This window comes from Penaeus japonicus, unplaced genomic scaffold, assembly GCF_977035675.1.
Source record: "Penaeus japonicus unplaced genomic scaffold, GWHDUDI00000001_assembly GWHDUDI00000015, whole genome shotgun sequence".
NCBI classification, from domain to species: domain Eukaryota; kingdom Metazoa; phylum Arthropoda; class Malacostraca; order Decapoda; family Penaeidae; genus Penaeus; species Penaeus japonicus.
The window spans coordinates 21,134,824-21,149,823 of NW_028234417.1; the positions used below are offsets into that span (position 1 = coordinate 21,134,824).

General features: G+C 38.9%; 1 protein-coding gene across 2 annotated transcripts in view; it reads left to right on the top strand.

Moving 5' to 3' along the window:
* The window catches only part of LOC122263601 (uncharacterized), a 23,152-nt gene extending 8,495 nt beyond the window's left edge, over window positions 1–14,657 (top strand). For both annotated transcript variants that reach the window (XM_043032117.2, XM_043032118.2), the window contains 5 exons: window positions 296–498; window positions 8,158–8,332; window positions 8,488–8,571; window positions 12,833–12,977; window positions 13,230–14,657. In XM_043032117.2, the coding sequence (XP_042888051.2) occupies window positions 296–498; window positions 8,158–8,332; window positions 8,488–8,571; window positions 12,833–12,977; window positions 13,230–14,473 (1,851 nt within the window). In that variant the 3' untranslated portion in view covers window positions 14,474–14,657. The remainder of the gene's footprint in view (window positions 1–295; window positions 499–8,157; window positions 8,333–8,487; window positions 8,572–12,832; window positions 12,978–13,229) is intronic.
* The last annotated feature ends 343 nt before the right edge of the window (window positions 14,658–15,000 follow it).

Genomic DNA, 15,000 nt, shown 5'->3' on the forward strand with positions numbered 1-15,000 from the left:
TATTATTATTATTATTATTATTATTATAATTATTATTATTATTATTATTATCTGCTATAACAATAAGTTATATTTATTATTATTATTATTATTATTATTATTATTATTATTATTATTATTATTGTTTTACTATTAAAACAATAATCATTTTTATAATTATTATTAACATTTTTGAGTGGTGTTTTTGAAATACTGTGTCTTCATATTTGCTGGCAAAATGTCAAATCATAAAGATGGTCTGCATCCCTTTCCCTCTTCTCCTTTGGCATGTTATTCTCACATTTATTTTCCACAGGGGGGAGATTGTGTAAACTGTGGGGTGAGCACATCAGCCCTGCGCAGCGAGGTAGAGGTGCTCAAGAGACGGCTGCTAGATCGCGACGTGGCCATAGTACAGTTGGAGACGCAGATGGCACAGGATAGGCCAGACCACTTTCCTCAGGGTCAGGTGGCTGTTCTCAGGGCGCAGTGTGACCATTGGCAGGACAAGTATGACAGGTAAGTTTGTAAGATTAGAAAGATTCGTTTATCAAATGATGTCTTATTCCTTTTAACCCATTGCCGATGGGGCGCCTAACGACCTAAGTGATCATCAAGGTGGGCGGTAAACAACACTAGCCGCACCGGCTAAAAAATGGAGGGACAGGGAAAGGGTTTTCTCCGCCCTCTGGGTAGCGCAGACTAGCCCAAAGAACATTTTTCCATAAATCCATCATAAAATGCAAGTTTAGGCTGACTTTGGAACCTTGTAGCTCTGGAGCTAGCGCCGTTACAGCCGTGTTAATTTTATGACTGTGTGAGCGCTTCAACTGTGAGCAGATCCCGATGTTGGGTCATGTACGCATTGACACCTGTATCTTAGGCCTAATCGGTGCTGACATGTATGTCTTGACACCCATATGCAATGGGTTAAGTATGTTGAATAGAATATATACTTCATTATTATGTTGAATGATGTGTATTCATTCAATTATTGCTTGTGTAAATTATTTGTAATATCATATAGATCAGTGTCCTTTATTTTTACTCTCATTACCCTGTGAGTATCTCTTTGTCTTGTTTCTGTAAACAGAATTGAAATAAGAAAAAAATATATACATACTGTACTTAACCCATTTGCGCCGTTGGACGTCTTATCACGTGGTCGAAAAATATCCCCGGACCCAGGTGATGTTCTGAGACATGCATTTTCTCGCAGAGTTCCAGGAGGGGCAATTATGACGTGCTGAAACGTCAGCAATAGATCACCAGATTGATCTCAAATATAATCATTTTACATAATTTCTTAGACTCTGTTACTTTAGTATAGGTGTTTGAGTGTCATAAAATGAGATATAAGGTATAAAAAAAATGATGTCACAGAAAACTTTGTGATATTGATGACATGTTGGTAATTTCTGTTTCTTCATCGATTGAACTATTTTAAAATCAAAGTATAAAAATTACTAATGCAATACTGCTTCTAATTTGTTGATTACCTGTGATATCACATCATTTCATGTCACGAGGTACATGTACATACTCATATATACGTGTATGATTATTCATATTGTTCTTTTCATTTTGGTAAAATGGAAAAGAAAGTATAAAATTTATTTTTTGATGCCCCACTAAAAGATTGCTTCCACTTTCTTTTGGTATTTTCATATAGAAGTAAATAATATAGGCAAAGTTCAATAAAATAGAACTAAAAAGGCATTACTGTAACATTTTTCAAGTAATATAACTCCTCTGAACATGGCAATATTTTTACATGCCTTTACATTGTCGACGCATTCATGAAAACCATAAGAAACCATAAGAATCTTCACGGTGTAAGCCGGAGTAGACGAAAATACGTCCCAATGTGAATGGGTTAACAGGAAGACATATGAACTAATTCATATAGAATAATGCTGTTGTTAACCCATTCACGCCGGTTGACGTGCGCGAGCGGGCAACCGAGGCTTGCGGCTTGTGCGCCCGAGAATCTCGCGGCGTTAGGCTTATGCGTTCGAGAACCCCTGTATTGCGACCGCGCAAAGCCGGAACTGCCCTGGCGTGAATGGGTTAAAAGGATTTTTTTTTTTTCTATTCATATTTTTGAAACATATACAGTATATTTGTTTTGTTAGCCATTTAAGGGATCATTGACTTAAAACTTTGTTTTTAGCAATTCCTCAGGGTTCCACTAGGTTTATCTTTCTGTAAGACCAGACCTAAGTCAAAGGTTATTGCCCTTTTGCCAGTCCTATTTACAAGCCTCTGAAGTAGGCAAGCCAGACTGAGAGTGTTCTATGATATGTAGTCTATAATTGCCTTAGAATTTTATTAGGTATTATTTTCCAGTTATATCATCATTAACCCATTGAGAACAGGCACCTAACGATCTAACTGGTCGTCAGGATGGACGGTCTACAACACTAGTTGCACTGGCTAAAATTTTGTGGGACAGGGAAAGAGTGCAGATTAGCCCAAACATTATTTTTCCATAAATCCATAATAAATTTCAGGTTTAGGCTGACTCTGGAAGCCTGTATCTCTGGATCTAGTGCTGCTTCAGCCATAATTCTTCATGAAACAATTTAACCCGTTAACGACGGGTGATAAGATATCACGTCATGTGGTGACAGTATCAGCCACCAGGGATGAGATCTTCCATTCTGGCTTTTGAAATATCCCGGCATTTCACCCATTTGGAGCCAAAACAACCCTGTTGTTAACCCCTTCACTCCGGGCAGTAGAAAACGCTCCTCGCGCCGTATCCGAGCTGCCGGCGCGCGCCAAATTTTAAACGTCGCTACTGAATATGACAAGTTTTAAGCCAAAACCTCTACAAGTTTATAGCCAGAACCTCAACATAATCATCATGTGTTATATATCAAAATATGCATAGTTAACCTCTTCCCCCATATGCATGTGACAAGTTATTTACATGGGTTGGGAAGAAGATGGAAAGAGTGACCTTGGTGGGAGGCCTCATTCAGATAACCAAAGAAAACGATTGAAATAGTATGGTAAACTAATCATAATATGTTTTATATTTTTACATAATGTTCCATAAATAAATAATAAAATGATTGCCAGCAGGGCCCATCAATGCCTCCCCTGGTATAAGCAAATCCCACTTTTATGTAATAAATTATTAATAATGAAAGTCAAGTAATATATCGTATCATATCCGACCTCTATTCTGAAAGATCTCGTACAGTATCCGGAAGAAAGAAAACGCAATTCCACCAGAACTGAGCCATGACGCAGTATGCGCGTCCTCGGATTTGACGCGAGCGCTGCGATGACGCAGTATACGCGTCATCGTGTCGAAGGGGTTAATGGGTTAAAGCCAGCCTAGATGGGTGCCATTCTGGAGGGTGTAATTATTATTTTAACTAAAATGTGAGGCTGAGGAGCTGGAGGTAGTAGAAGCTGATGGCTTCTACTACATTATCACAAATGCTAGAACAATGATTCCTGTAAGATTTGCTGAAACTTCTACTCTAACCCATTCACGCACGGCGATGTATTATCACGTCATAGGAATATTTTGCTCTGGTCAGATGTTATCCTATCATTTTATGATCTCTTCCTATAAATATACGTTTTATGTAGTTACATATGTGTATGCATTGTAGTTGCATTTGCATAGACACATTGTCCTTTACTTGTCAAAAAAAAAAAAAAAAAAAAAAAAAAAAGATAATAAATTTACAAATGCCTATCAGAATCCTGTAGAATTGGGGGGTGAAAAGTGCTCTGAATGGTACAGCATTGCTTCGTACCTAGAGAGTTTCACACGTGGAGACTGCATGTGCTTGTTATCTTCATGGCAGGAGCAGCTCTAGGGAAATAATTGTGCGAATGGGATTTTAACCCATTCACGCCGGGGCGATTCTGGCTTTGTATGGTTGTAATGCTGGGGGTTTTGAAAGCATAAGCCTAACGCCTCGAGACTCTTGGGCGCACAAGCCGCGAGCCTGGGCTGCCTGCTCGCTCACCCCGAGCGCTTGCCTTGCCCAGATATCCCGTCACAGGCATCTGACATAAAAACCATGAAACATGTCAGCACGTCATCTGGCGCGAATGGGTTAATCCTTTCTCTTCCTGGTATTGAGGAGTAAGCATTTTTCTGGGTATCTTGGAATTTAGAGAATTAGATAATGAAGATAAGGTTATGTATTTTATATATTTTATATATTTTAGTAAAAAACATGTTACAGCAATGTTTTTCTAGTGTTATTTTATTGAACTTTGCCCACTTCTATGTGATAACACCAATGAAAAGTGGAAGCATTATTTTAGTGGGGACCAAGAAATTATGAAAAATAATTATATCTAATAACAATCTGGTGTTTTATTGATAACGTTTCAGCATGTCATAACTGCCACGCTCAGAAATAAGTAATAAAATACTTGACGTTTCAGGAGTCATCTGGAAATGGGCATATTTTCCAATCACGTGATAGGTCATCAACCATTTTGAATGGGATTAGTAATACAAATTTCAAAGTAAGGGATGTAGAACATGCCAGGATAATTGGAATTTTTTTTCCATATTCTCACTATTCTCAGTAGCATTAGCACTTCATAAACACATGCAGGCAGATGCACATGCACATTCACATTCACATACACATACACATACACATGCACACAGGCACACACAAACAGAAGCACACATGCCTACACACACACACACACATGTATACTTGCACACACACACATGTATACATGCACACGCACACCTGTATACGTGTACACACTCACATGTATACATGCACAAACACATGCACTCACATGCTAACAGGCACACATGCACTCACATGCTAACAGGCACACATGCACTCACATGCTAACAGGCACACACGCACTCGCATGCTAACAGGCACACACACACTCACATGCTAACAGGCACACACGCACTCACATGCTAACAGGCACACACACACTCACATGCTAACAGGCACACACGCTCTCACATGCTAACAGGCTCACACGCACTCACATGCTAACAGGCACACACACACTCACATGCTAACAGGCACACACACACTCACATGCTAACAGGCACACACGCACTCACATGCTAACAGGCACACACGCACTCACATGCTAACAGGCACACACACACTCACATGCTAACAGGTACACATGCACTCACATGCTAACAGGCACACATGCACACATGTACACAGGCACACGTGCACACGCATGCATATGCATGCACACACGTGTACATGCACACACATATGGACACACATGCGTTCACGCACACCCCCACACGCTAACAGGCACACACACGCACATGCATGCACACACAGGCGTACACACACACACACACACACACACACACACACACACACACACACACACACACACACACACACACACACACACACACACACACACACACACATATGTACACACATGTACATGCAGGCACACATACTTACACACTCACACATACTTACACACTCACACATACTTACACACTCACACACTCACATACACACTCACACACTCACATACACACATACACACATACACACATACACACATACACACACACACACACACACACACACACACACACACACACACACACACACACACACACACACGCACACACGCACACACGCACACACACACGCACTCTCTCTCTCTCTCTCTCTCTCTCTCTCTCTCTCTCTCTCTCTCTCTCTCTCTCTCTCTCTCTCTCTCTCTCTCTCTCTCTCTCTGTTTTCTTTGTTGGTAGAGGATAAATCTCTGGAAATGCCTTGATAAGAAGGCCTAAGGGGTACGAATCAATTTTTTGTGCTTCGTCAGTTGCATTACTTTGATGAATATTTAATATTCTGATGAAATTTTAAACACAAGAAGTTTTTCTCAAGTTGATGATTGACTTAGTCCATATCGCTATACTGTTACCATAATGTACTGTATGCAATAGTAAGGGTGAGAGGATGTTTCAAACGGCGGATGACAAGATATCACGTCAAGTGGTGACAGCGTCAGTCGCTGGGGACGAGATATTTCGTTGTGGTTATCTTCCTGGATGTTGTGCTGGGTGATTGAGCGTATAATGCTTGGCCACAGCTAATGAAGGCGAAAATCCCATAACTCCTATTATAAATGGGGAAATTATGTTTTTAGTAGTATATGCCTAAATTATTATTCATAGATACATTTTATGTATCTATATTTATATTTGTGTGTGTAAAAGATGCAGTTGAATCATAGATTTCATTTTTCTGCTATAGGCTAATTTACAATTATATTGAAAAGAAAAGCTAGCCCACAGTAATTATCGTTAATGAAATGAATAAATTAAATGTTGCTCATTTAACCCACTCACGCTGGATGACGTGCTGACACGTTCCGTGGTTTTCGCGTCCGACGCCGCCGACGAGATATCTGGCCAAGGCCGGCGCAGCCCCCGAGCGGGCAGCCCAGGCTCGCGGCCCGTGCGCCCGAGAATCTCGAAGCGTTCGGATGATGCGTTCGAAAACCTCGGTATAGCGACCGTGCATAGCCGGAATGGCCCCGGCGTGAATGGGTTAATCTTTCAACCATGAATGAGAAACCTAAAAAGTGTCAGATGTAGACAGAAATGGACTATTAACCCAATGATGACTGTGTGTCACACCCGTGTGACATGGCAAAGTGCCTGATGACAGGGCGACACACCAGTGTGACGTTCCTGAGGCGATATTGCATAGGTCCGGCGTAAGGGGTTGCCACTTCTCACCGGGCCCATCGGGATTGTGTTAAATATAAATATATATGCATCTGTTTATTTTATTTGATATATTTCAATAAACCTGTGTCAGTATATTTATTGGATAGTTTTATCATTAATGATGATAGCGTAGACCTAATTAAGCTATTTAACCCATTCGCGCCGGATGACGTGCTAACAATTTTAGTGGTTTTTGTGTCAGACGCCGTTTACAAGATATCTGGCCAAATGCTGAGCGGGCAGCCCAGGATTGCAGCTTGTGCGCCCGAAAATCTTGAGGCATTAGACTTATGCGTTCGAAAACCCGGGCATTATGACCATACAAAACCGGAATCGCCTCGGCGTGAATAGGTTAAGATGAGTTATGATTTCATTGATCAGATTTGTTGACATCATGATAGGAAATAATTATTCACCAGAATACATATATTCTACTCACAGAATTTTCTTTTGCATTATTTTCCTTTCTCAGGAACCAATATAAAGTCTCTTACAATGTTTTAAAGCCAGAAAAAATAATCATAACATTTTAATTGATGAATCAGACAGTGTTGGCAGTAAGACAAAAAAAAAACATACTGCTAACTGCTTTAAACTGTTTAATAACTCTTCCTTTCTATTTCTTACAAAATAAGGAGAACACTAGTTATTTCATTGATTCATATTGCAAATGAGGTACTAAAATCTTATGATTTTAAGAACTATCTATATGACTAGCTGGCAACTCACAGCACTTTGTTTGATATTTAGATAGGAACTTGACTTCACTTGTTTTGTACATTGAACATCATCGTCACAAGACAATTTATTCAATATGCTTGAACTGCTGCAGCTTCCTGATCAAAGAGCGAGTGGGCAGCCCAGGCTTGCAGCTTGTGCGTCCGAGAATCTTGAGGCCTTAGGCTTATGCGTTCGAGGACCCCGATATTGCGACTGCGCAAAGCCGGAACGGTCCCGGCGTGAATGAGTTAAAAATATGATAAAAATTGCAAGTGAAAAAAATGAGGCCCCAAGATCCATTCTTTACTTGTAGGAGTTTTATCTCTGCTATTTATACTGTAGTATTGAACTTCTGCTACACAACATCAGCCGTATGGATCAGGTGCACTAAAGGTGCCTTTAGTATATATCCACTGTTCTGTTGCCAACAGCTTATCCTTGCTCAAGAGAACCCCAGGTTGCATTTTAACATCTTACCCAAGACCAAGGAAATAAGTAGTATGACACAGTTCCATGATAGAGCTAGAAAGTTTTCAATGTAGATTTCCATCTGGGCAGGGGAGAGAGTTTCATGTCATGGCTACTGTGAAGCAGTTGGAAAGGTTAAGAGCACCTGGGGTCACATATTTTTGTTTTCTTCCTCTTTCTCTTCCATTTCCTCTTATTTTTTTCATTTTCACACATATTTATACTTAAAAAATTTTACCTCTGGTCAATTGCAGACTTCTTGAAGCCCATAAGAGACTACAGAAGGTTAATCAGGGCCTAGAGGACAAATTGTTGCGTCTAGTAGACCGCACGGAGAGTGAGAAGTCTAGTTTGGCAGCAGACACAGCCAGCCTCACCACTGCACTAACAACAGCTGCTCAAGCAATTAATAGATTAAAACAAGAAAATGTAAGTGAAAAATCTTCAGTACTAATAAGTTATTAAACTTGAATATTTGATTAACAACATCCCAAAAATATGGTGAGAGAAAAGAAAGAACATGTTATATTCACTTATGTAACTTACATTTACTTATGTAACAAAAAAATTCTTTCCCTTTATAGGATCGGTACAAGAATGACTTGAATTTAGCCATTCAACTTCTACAATGTAATCCATCCAAATATGCAGCTCACAAGCTGGATTCTGTAAGTATATCATTGCATTAGTTTATAGGATGATGTAAATTTACCATTTTTGAGATGTCATGTAAATATGTAAAAGATAATCCCAGAATTGTTTTCTATAGTTATATCTTTTAACCCGTTAATGCTGGGTGACAAAGATATCACATCAAGTAGTGATAAGAACAGCCGCAGGGGATGAGATATTTTGTCATGGCTATACTTCTGGCTGGTGTGCTGGGTGATTGGGTGTGTAGCACTTGGTCGCAGCCACAGTGGGTGAATAGCCCGAGGCAATAGGCTTAAGTGTTTGAAATATCCTGACATTTTGATCATTTGAAGCCAAAACAGCTCCATCACCAATTGGCTAAGTCATAGTTTTTAGATATGGTGTTCAAAAGGCATCATGTATAGAGGAAAAAGTTGGATCTTCATGTTAAAGAAGAGCATACCCTTCACCCATTCATGCCAAACATATATTTGCCTAGTGCTGCTCGCACCAGCCTCCTGGTGAAAGTTCTCTCACAGCTTGATCCTGTGCTGCACCTCTCGAGCACTTTTCACTTGCCCCATTCTATGTGGTGATTAAAATGTTTTTGTTTTGTTTTTTACATTATTTTTCCAAGTCAAGAAAAATGTATTTATACAAGTGTAACTGCAATGAGTATATACATAGTAACTAAGTAAAATGCGTTTACAGGGAAAGATTATGGCGTGATAGGATGTCATCCAGCAGGAGCAAAATATTCCCATGATGTGATATCATGTCACCTGTCACAAATCTATTCAGGACTCTGTCCCCAAACATATATTTGTTTTACATTAATTAACCCATTGCAGACGGGGATAAATATGCTTGCCCAGCCTCCGGGATAAGTTTTATTTTAAAGAGAGACTGCTTGAAGCATTATAATTTGAACATTCCCACTCTCTTTCAGTCATTCATTGAAAAACTAAAATGGTTTTGTGTTTTGTTTTTTTGTGTGTTTTATGAGTTTTACAGACTATATATGCCATTGAGTCTACAGAAAAAATTGTATATTTATACAGTGTGTCATGCTGCAATGAGTATATACGAATAGAATAACCAGAGAGTAAGATAAAAAACCTGTGCTTGTTACTGTGAATGCCACAGTGAAGGCATCCATATTGGCAGGAGTACATTTTAGATTAGGATTGAGTCATCCTCTTCCCTTCTTAGCATTTGCGGGCTAGCAATCAATATTCCCATTATGTGTGATACTGTCATCCTGTTCACAAAAAATATTCAGGACTCTGTCCCGTCGTCAGGCCAAAACATATATATTGTTTTGACACCCGTCCGCTGTGGGTTAATGATTTTATCCTAAGAAATGAGAATATCCATAAGCCTTGATGGTGGTATCTTGCACCATGTCTTAAAAGTAAACAAGAAACAAAAAATTATTTTTATAGTAAAAATCAATTTTGAGTCACTCATATCATGTAATATCAAATGTAAGTGATTTTGTCATCTTTTGGTCAAAGTGGATATTTGAATTACCATGATGAATATTTGAATTATAATGATGAGAACTAATTTCTTAAAAATAGTATTAACAATTTAGTAAAAGGATCGTGAGAATTGCTGCAAAAATTATGAACCCATTTGTGCCAGTTGTTGTCCTGAAACATCAATTATTTTCCTGCCAAGTTCCTGGCAAGGCAGTTTTAACATGCTGGATCATCAGCAATGCAACGCTAGATTGTTCTAAAATTTGATTATTTTCATAATCTCTTAGTCTCTGTTAGATTAGTATAGATGTTTGAATGTCATAAAATGTGATATAATGTAGAAAAAAAATGTAACACAAAATTACACAATATTGATAATGTCATGGTAATTTCTGCTTCTGATCAGTTTGCAATTGACCAGAGGAAAAATTTTTAAAGTGTAAATCCTTGCCCAGTCTCTAGAATGGGTTTTATTTCAGAGTGAGGCAGCTTCATGCAGCATTCCTTGACTTTTCCCACTCTCTTTTAGTCACTCATTGTAAAACTAGAGCCATTTTTATGTTAGTCATATTTTTGTGTCATATGACATCCAACTCTATCAATGCTGAAGTTGACTAAAATTGTAGCATAGGGTCTATATCAGCTCATTATTTTCTATATATTCAGTGTGATAGATATATTGTTGTTTTATGAGAGGACAAAATTCTACTTTTTTTTTGCGTGTACTGTTGTGGATGAATACAAAAAATATAACCATCCACAATGAAGATAACAAGAAGAGGTAGGGAAGAGGAAGGAAACCTGTGCTAATGACTCTCAGTGCCACAGTACAAGGCATCTGTACTGGCACAGGGGCACATGTAGACACTGGCCATGGCTTGAGTTATCTTCCTCTTCTTGTTCTGCCTGCACATCCTTCATCTGAGGTACTTTAGTGCAAGAGGTTGGCAATTTGCTGTGTGCCATCACTCTTGAAAGATAGTGTTCATGGCTCTCTCTCCTGCTTGTGCTAGTAGAAAATGGTGCCATCTAGATTTTAGATTTTGGGTAAAACTCATTTTTCTTAATATTACACCAATTATAGTAATTATGATTGCAATTGTCATAATCACTCACTCATTATTCTTAGAACAATAAAAAAACAGTGATCTAAAAATCCTTCAATGTCGTGTATGTCACAACACCCGCTGTCATGCAAAAAATTCCTTCATCACGTATGTCATGACACCTGTTTGCAATGTGTTATCCTGATAACATTGGGTCTGTTGAGAATGCATGGCCAGCTCCCTGGGCAGCACTTGTAAACACCTGGTCCTCTCTCAGTTATTGTTTCCACACTTGGCCTTTGCTGTGCGAATAGTCACATGTTCTTTTTCTTTGGAATTCTGGCAACTTTTTGTTTGATGCAAGATTTAACTGTTTTGCCATACTATGAGGTCTGCACTAGCCATTTGATATGCTATGTCAAGGATGAAATAGACTCCTTTCATACCACGGTACCCAAGGTACCTTTGAAGGTTTATGATATGCCTTCTCATTATTATTATCATCAACATTATCTGCTAATGATATAATTACACTTTAAAGAATGTACAATGTATGTGCCACTCCTAGCAGGGCAAGTACATACTGCCAGAGTTAGTGGGTTAGCATAAGTACTTACCCATTGTGGACGGGTGGCAGCACGCACTTACCAAACAATTTTTTTTTGCCTGAGGATGGGGGCAACATAGTAGTCATGACATTAGAGAAGGGTATATTTCCGTGTTTCTCTATTACGCTGTGAATAATAACTCTGTTTAGTGACTTATGATATCAGTTGCAGTTATAATAACTATAATTGCTGTAATATTCACCAAATCGGTCTAGTTTAAAATCCCAGACATAGATGGCATCACTCTCTTCAAGCACCAGCAAGAAAGAAAGTCTTTAATGGCACCCATAACACAGTCTCTACCAAGCACTATCTCTGGAGAGTGATGACAAACACTGAATACCAGTGATGCTGCATGTGCAAGTAGAATGAAAAGAATTTGATCCAGGCCTTGTGCCTCATCTGCAATGTGAACTCGTTCTAGTATGATTACCTTGTGGTATGGCACTTGCAGTCATAAGCACAGGTCTCCTTCCTCTTCCCCGTCTCTTCATTTATTTTCATAAGGAATGGTTACTTCTTTTGTATTTGTTTATGAAAGTACGCAATTACAAAAATAATAAAGTTGTTTTTTGTCCTCTCAACATACTGAATATAAAGAACATAATGAGCTGATGTGGACCTTATACTACAATTTTAGTCAACTACAACAATGATAAACTCTGGTAGATTGCACATATAGTCTCACAAGAGAGTGAAATACAAAAATGTGATACTCAAATATGGATCTAGTATTATAATGAGTGAATGATAGATAGCGCGAAAAGTCACAATATGTTTGGTGAAGTTTCCTCGCTCAGAAGTAAAACCCATCTTGGGTGCCTTGCACTTGGCATAAGTACCTGTCCTTGTGCCCAGTCAAGCAAGTCTATCCCCATCTACACTTAGTTAAGTACCACAATTGTGGATTTTTTAATGAATTGTAAGCCACAGTAGCTACAAGATGTTAGGTATTTATCCTGAATGTGCCTAATATGTTAGTTGTGGAAAAATTATGTTCAGCTTTATTGATTCATAAATCACTAATAGAAAACAGTCTCATTCTAAGAGTACCCTACTTTTATTTATTAATTACCTTTATGGTATGCTTTGATCAGCAACTAGTTTCCTTATTATGCAAAGAATGACCATTAAATTTTTTTCTTTCTTTCTTTCAAGCTTCCATCAGACCTACAAAAGAAGGCAAAGTCTCGCCTAGCCAAGGAGCCCAGAGATGCCCCCAAACCAGAAATGAAGGTCATTAAAGTTCCTATTCCTACCTTCCCCCCAACGGCAATGGTCTACTCAGTCAATAAATATGCAGGTAATTTGTTTTCTTTGTAATGTAAAGAACTTGTGGAGAAAAAGTAAATTTGTATAGCTCTGTGGATATATGGATACATTCACATTCAGGTATATTTTTCTGTGCATGTTGTGGTTCATTTTTGCCTAAATATAAAGATTATTTTCTGTTGTATTTTTGTTTACAAAGTTACTATATGTAACATCTGATTTTTTATATTTAATGAATAGCTTTGATGATGCAAGGCTTAATGAAAACCACCAACTGTTGCAGAGGAGAATGAAAAAGAGCAAGAAGTGGACTCTGTTTCAGCTGCCATCATGGCAGCTGTGTTGGAAGAGCGGCAGCGTGAAAGGGCCAGGCGCCACTGCTCGTCCTGTACTTGCGGATCGCTCAAAACTGACTCGGGTGAGAGCATCCTAGGTGAAAATAGTCACTTGGTGGACTTGCAGGAAATCAATGGTAATGGAAATGGCAGCATCTTGCCAGAAGAGGGTAGTGATAGGGAGGACATTAAAAAGAACAGGCTCACAGGTTTCAAGGTCAGTGTGGTGGATGTGGGGACTCAGATGTTTCCATCGTATATAGGGGAAACGGGGAAGGTACAGTCAACCTGTATATACTGTCAGTCATCTAAAAATGTGTCTCAAGAAAAGCTATCAACTCTTGAACACACAGTAGGGAAAAGCAAGGCAATGAGCCTGGTGCAGCACTCTAGATCCAGAAGCCAACCAGTCAATCAAGTCAACTCTCCCTCTGAGGAAGAGAACTCACCAAGAACCATTCATCCCTCTTCGCCTGACAGTGTGCTGAAGAGCCCAACCTTCAGGACACACTCAAGAAGTGCTTGGGACTGGGCTGCAGAAGGTCATGACTCAGGAACTCCCTCCACCCCGTCATCCCTAATCAGTGCTTCCTTGAGTTATGAAAGTGAGACGAGCAATGTCTCTCCGCAAGACTCCCCAGGTAGACTCTCTCTGGTTCCTTTGAGATCTCAACATGGGAAACCAGTGAATCAGAGCAGTGACATTCATAAAGCCTCAAAGCAAAATGATAATGGGAATAATACTCCACAAATGTTAAAACAGCAGGGAATGAAAGAATTTGAGGCAGGCATATCACCTTATCATAGTTCTAGTATAAATACACCACCAAATGTATCCAGTTCTACAACACAGTCTACAAGTCTGATGACACAGTCCAGCAGTTTGGGCAATTACGCATACGTGTCCAGAAGAGCGTCCTCTCAATATTTGGGTCATACTCCATCTCCCACCCTGATAAACCAGAGTAGTCTAGGCAGCAAACCAAATCCCTGCTACACACCTTCCTCTCCTGTCACTTACAAAGTCCCGTTCAATGCCCGATCGCCACACCAGGATGTCTTCACTCCCCCAATTCACAGATCTCCACCTCACCCTCGCGTTCCAAGGGAGAACAGCATACACAGAGACTCCTCCACTGATGTAGTTGCTTCCAGCACGACAACGGCCTCCAGTACAGAAACTACTTTGTAACTGACTGAAATTTATGATGAGTCCTTTACATTTATTTGAACTTGGACTACAGTCTATATTTTCATATTCTCCAGTACCTTCCACTACCTGTAGTATCATGATACATAGAGGAAACTTTAAAAGGATAAAGTAAATCTAACTTTCTGTTTGTTTTTCATTATTTACTTCTTTTCATTAAATTTTGTTATTCTGCTCACTCTTTATTAAGTTAATTTGTAAGTTTTAAGTGACTGAAACTTATGCAAATATGTTACATTTATTTTAGCTGAGTCTACAGTATATATTTTCATATTCTCGGCACTTTCTACTCCTGTAGTATCATGATACATAAAAGATATTTTAAAATATTAAGAAACCCAGCATCTAAATATTTGTTCTTCATCATTTACTTCTTTTTATTCAATTTTGTTTTTATCTTTATCAAGGTGAATTTATAAGTTGAATATTGAAATTTGCAATGTGGTGCTGGCAGCTTGCTGTTGTTTTATATATACATTATAAAGGGTATATGAATTTAAGAAAATAAT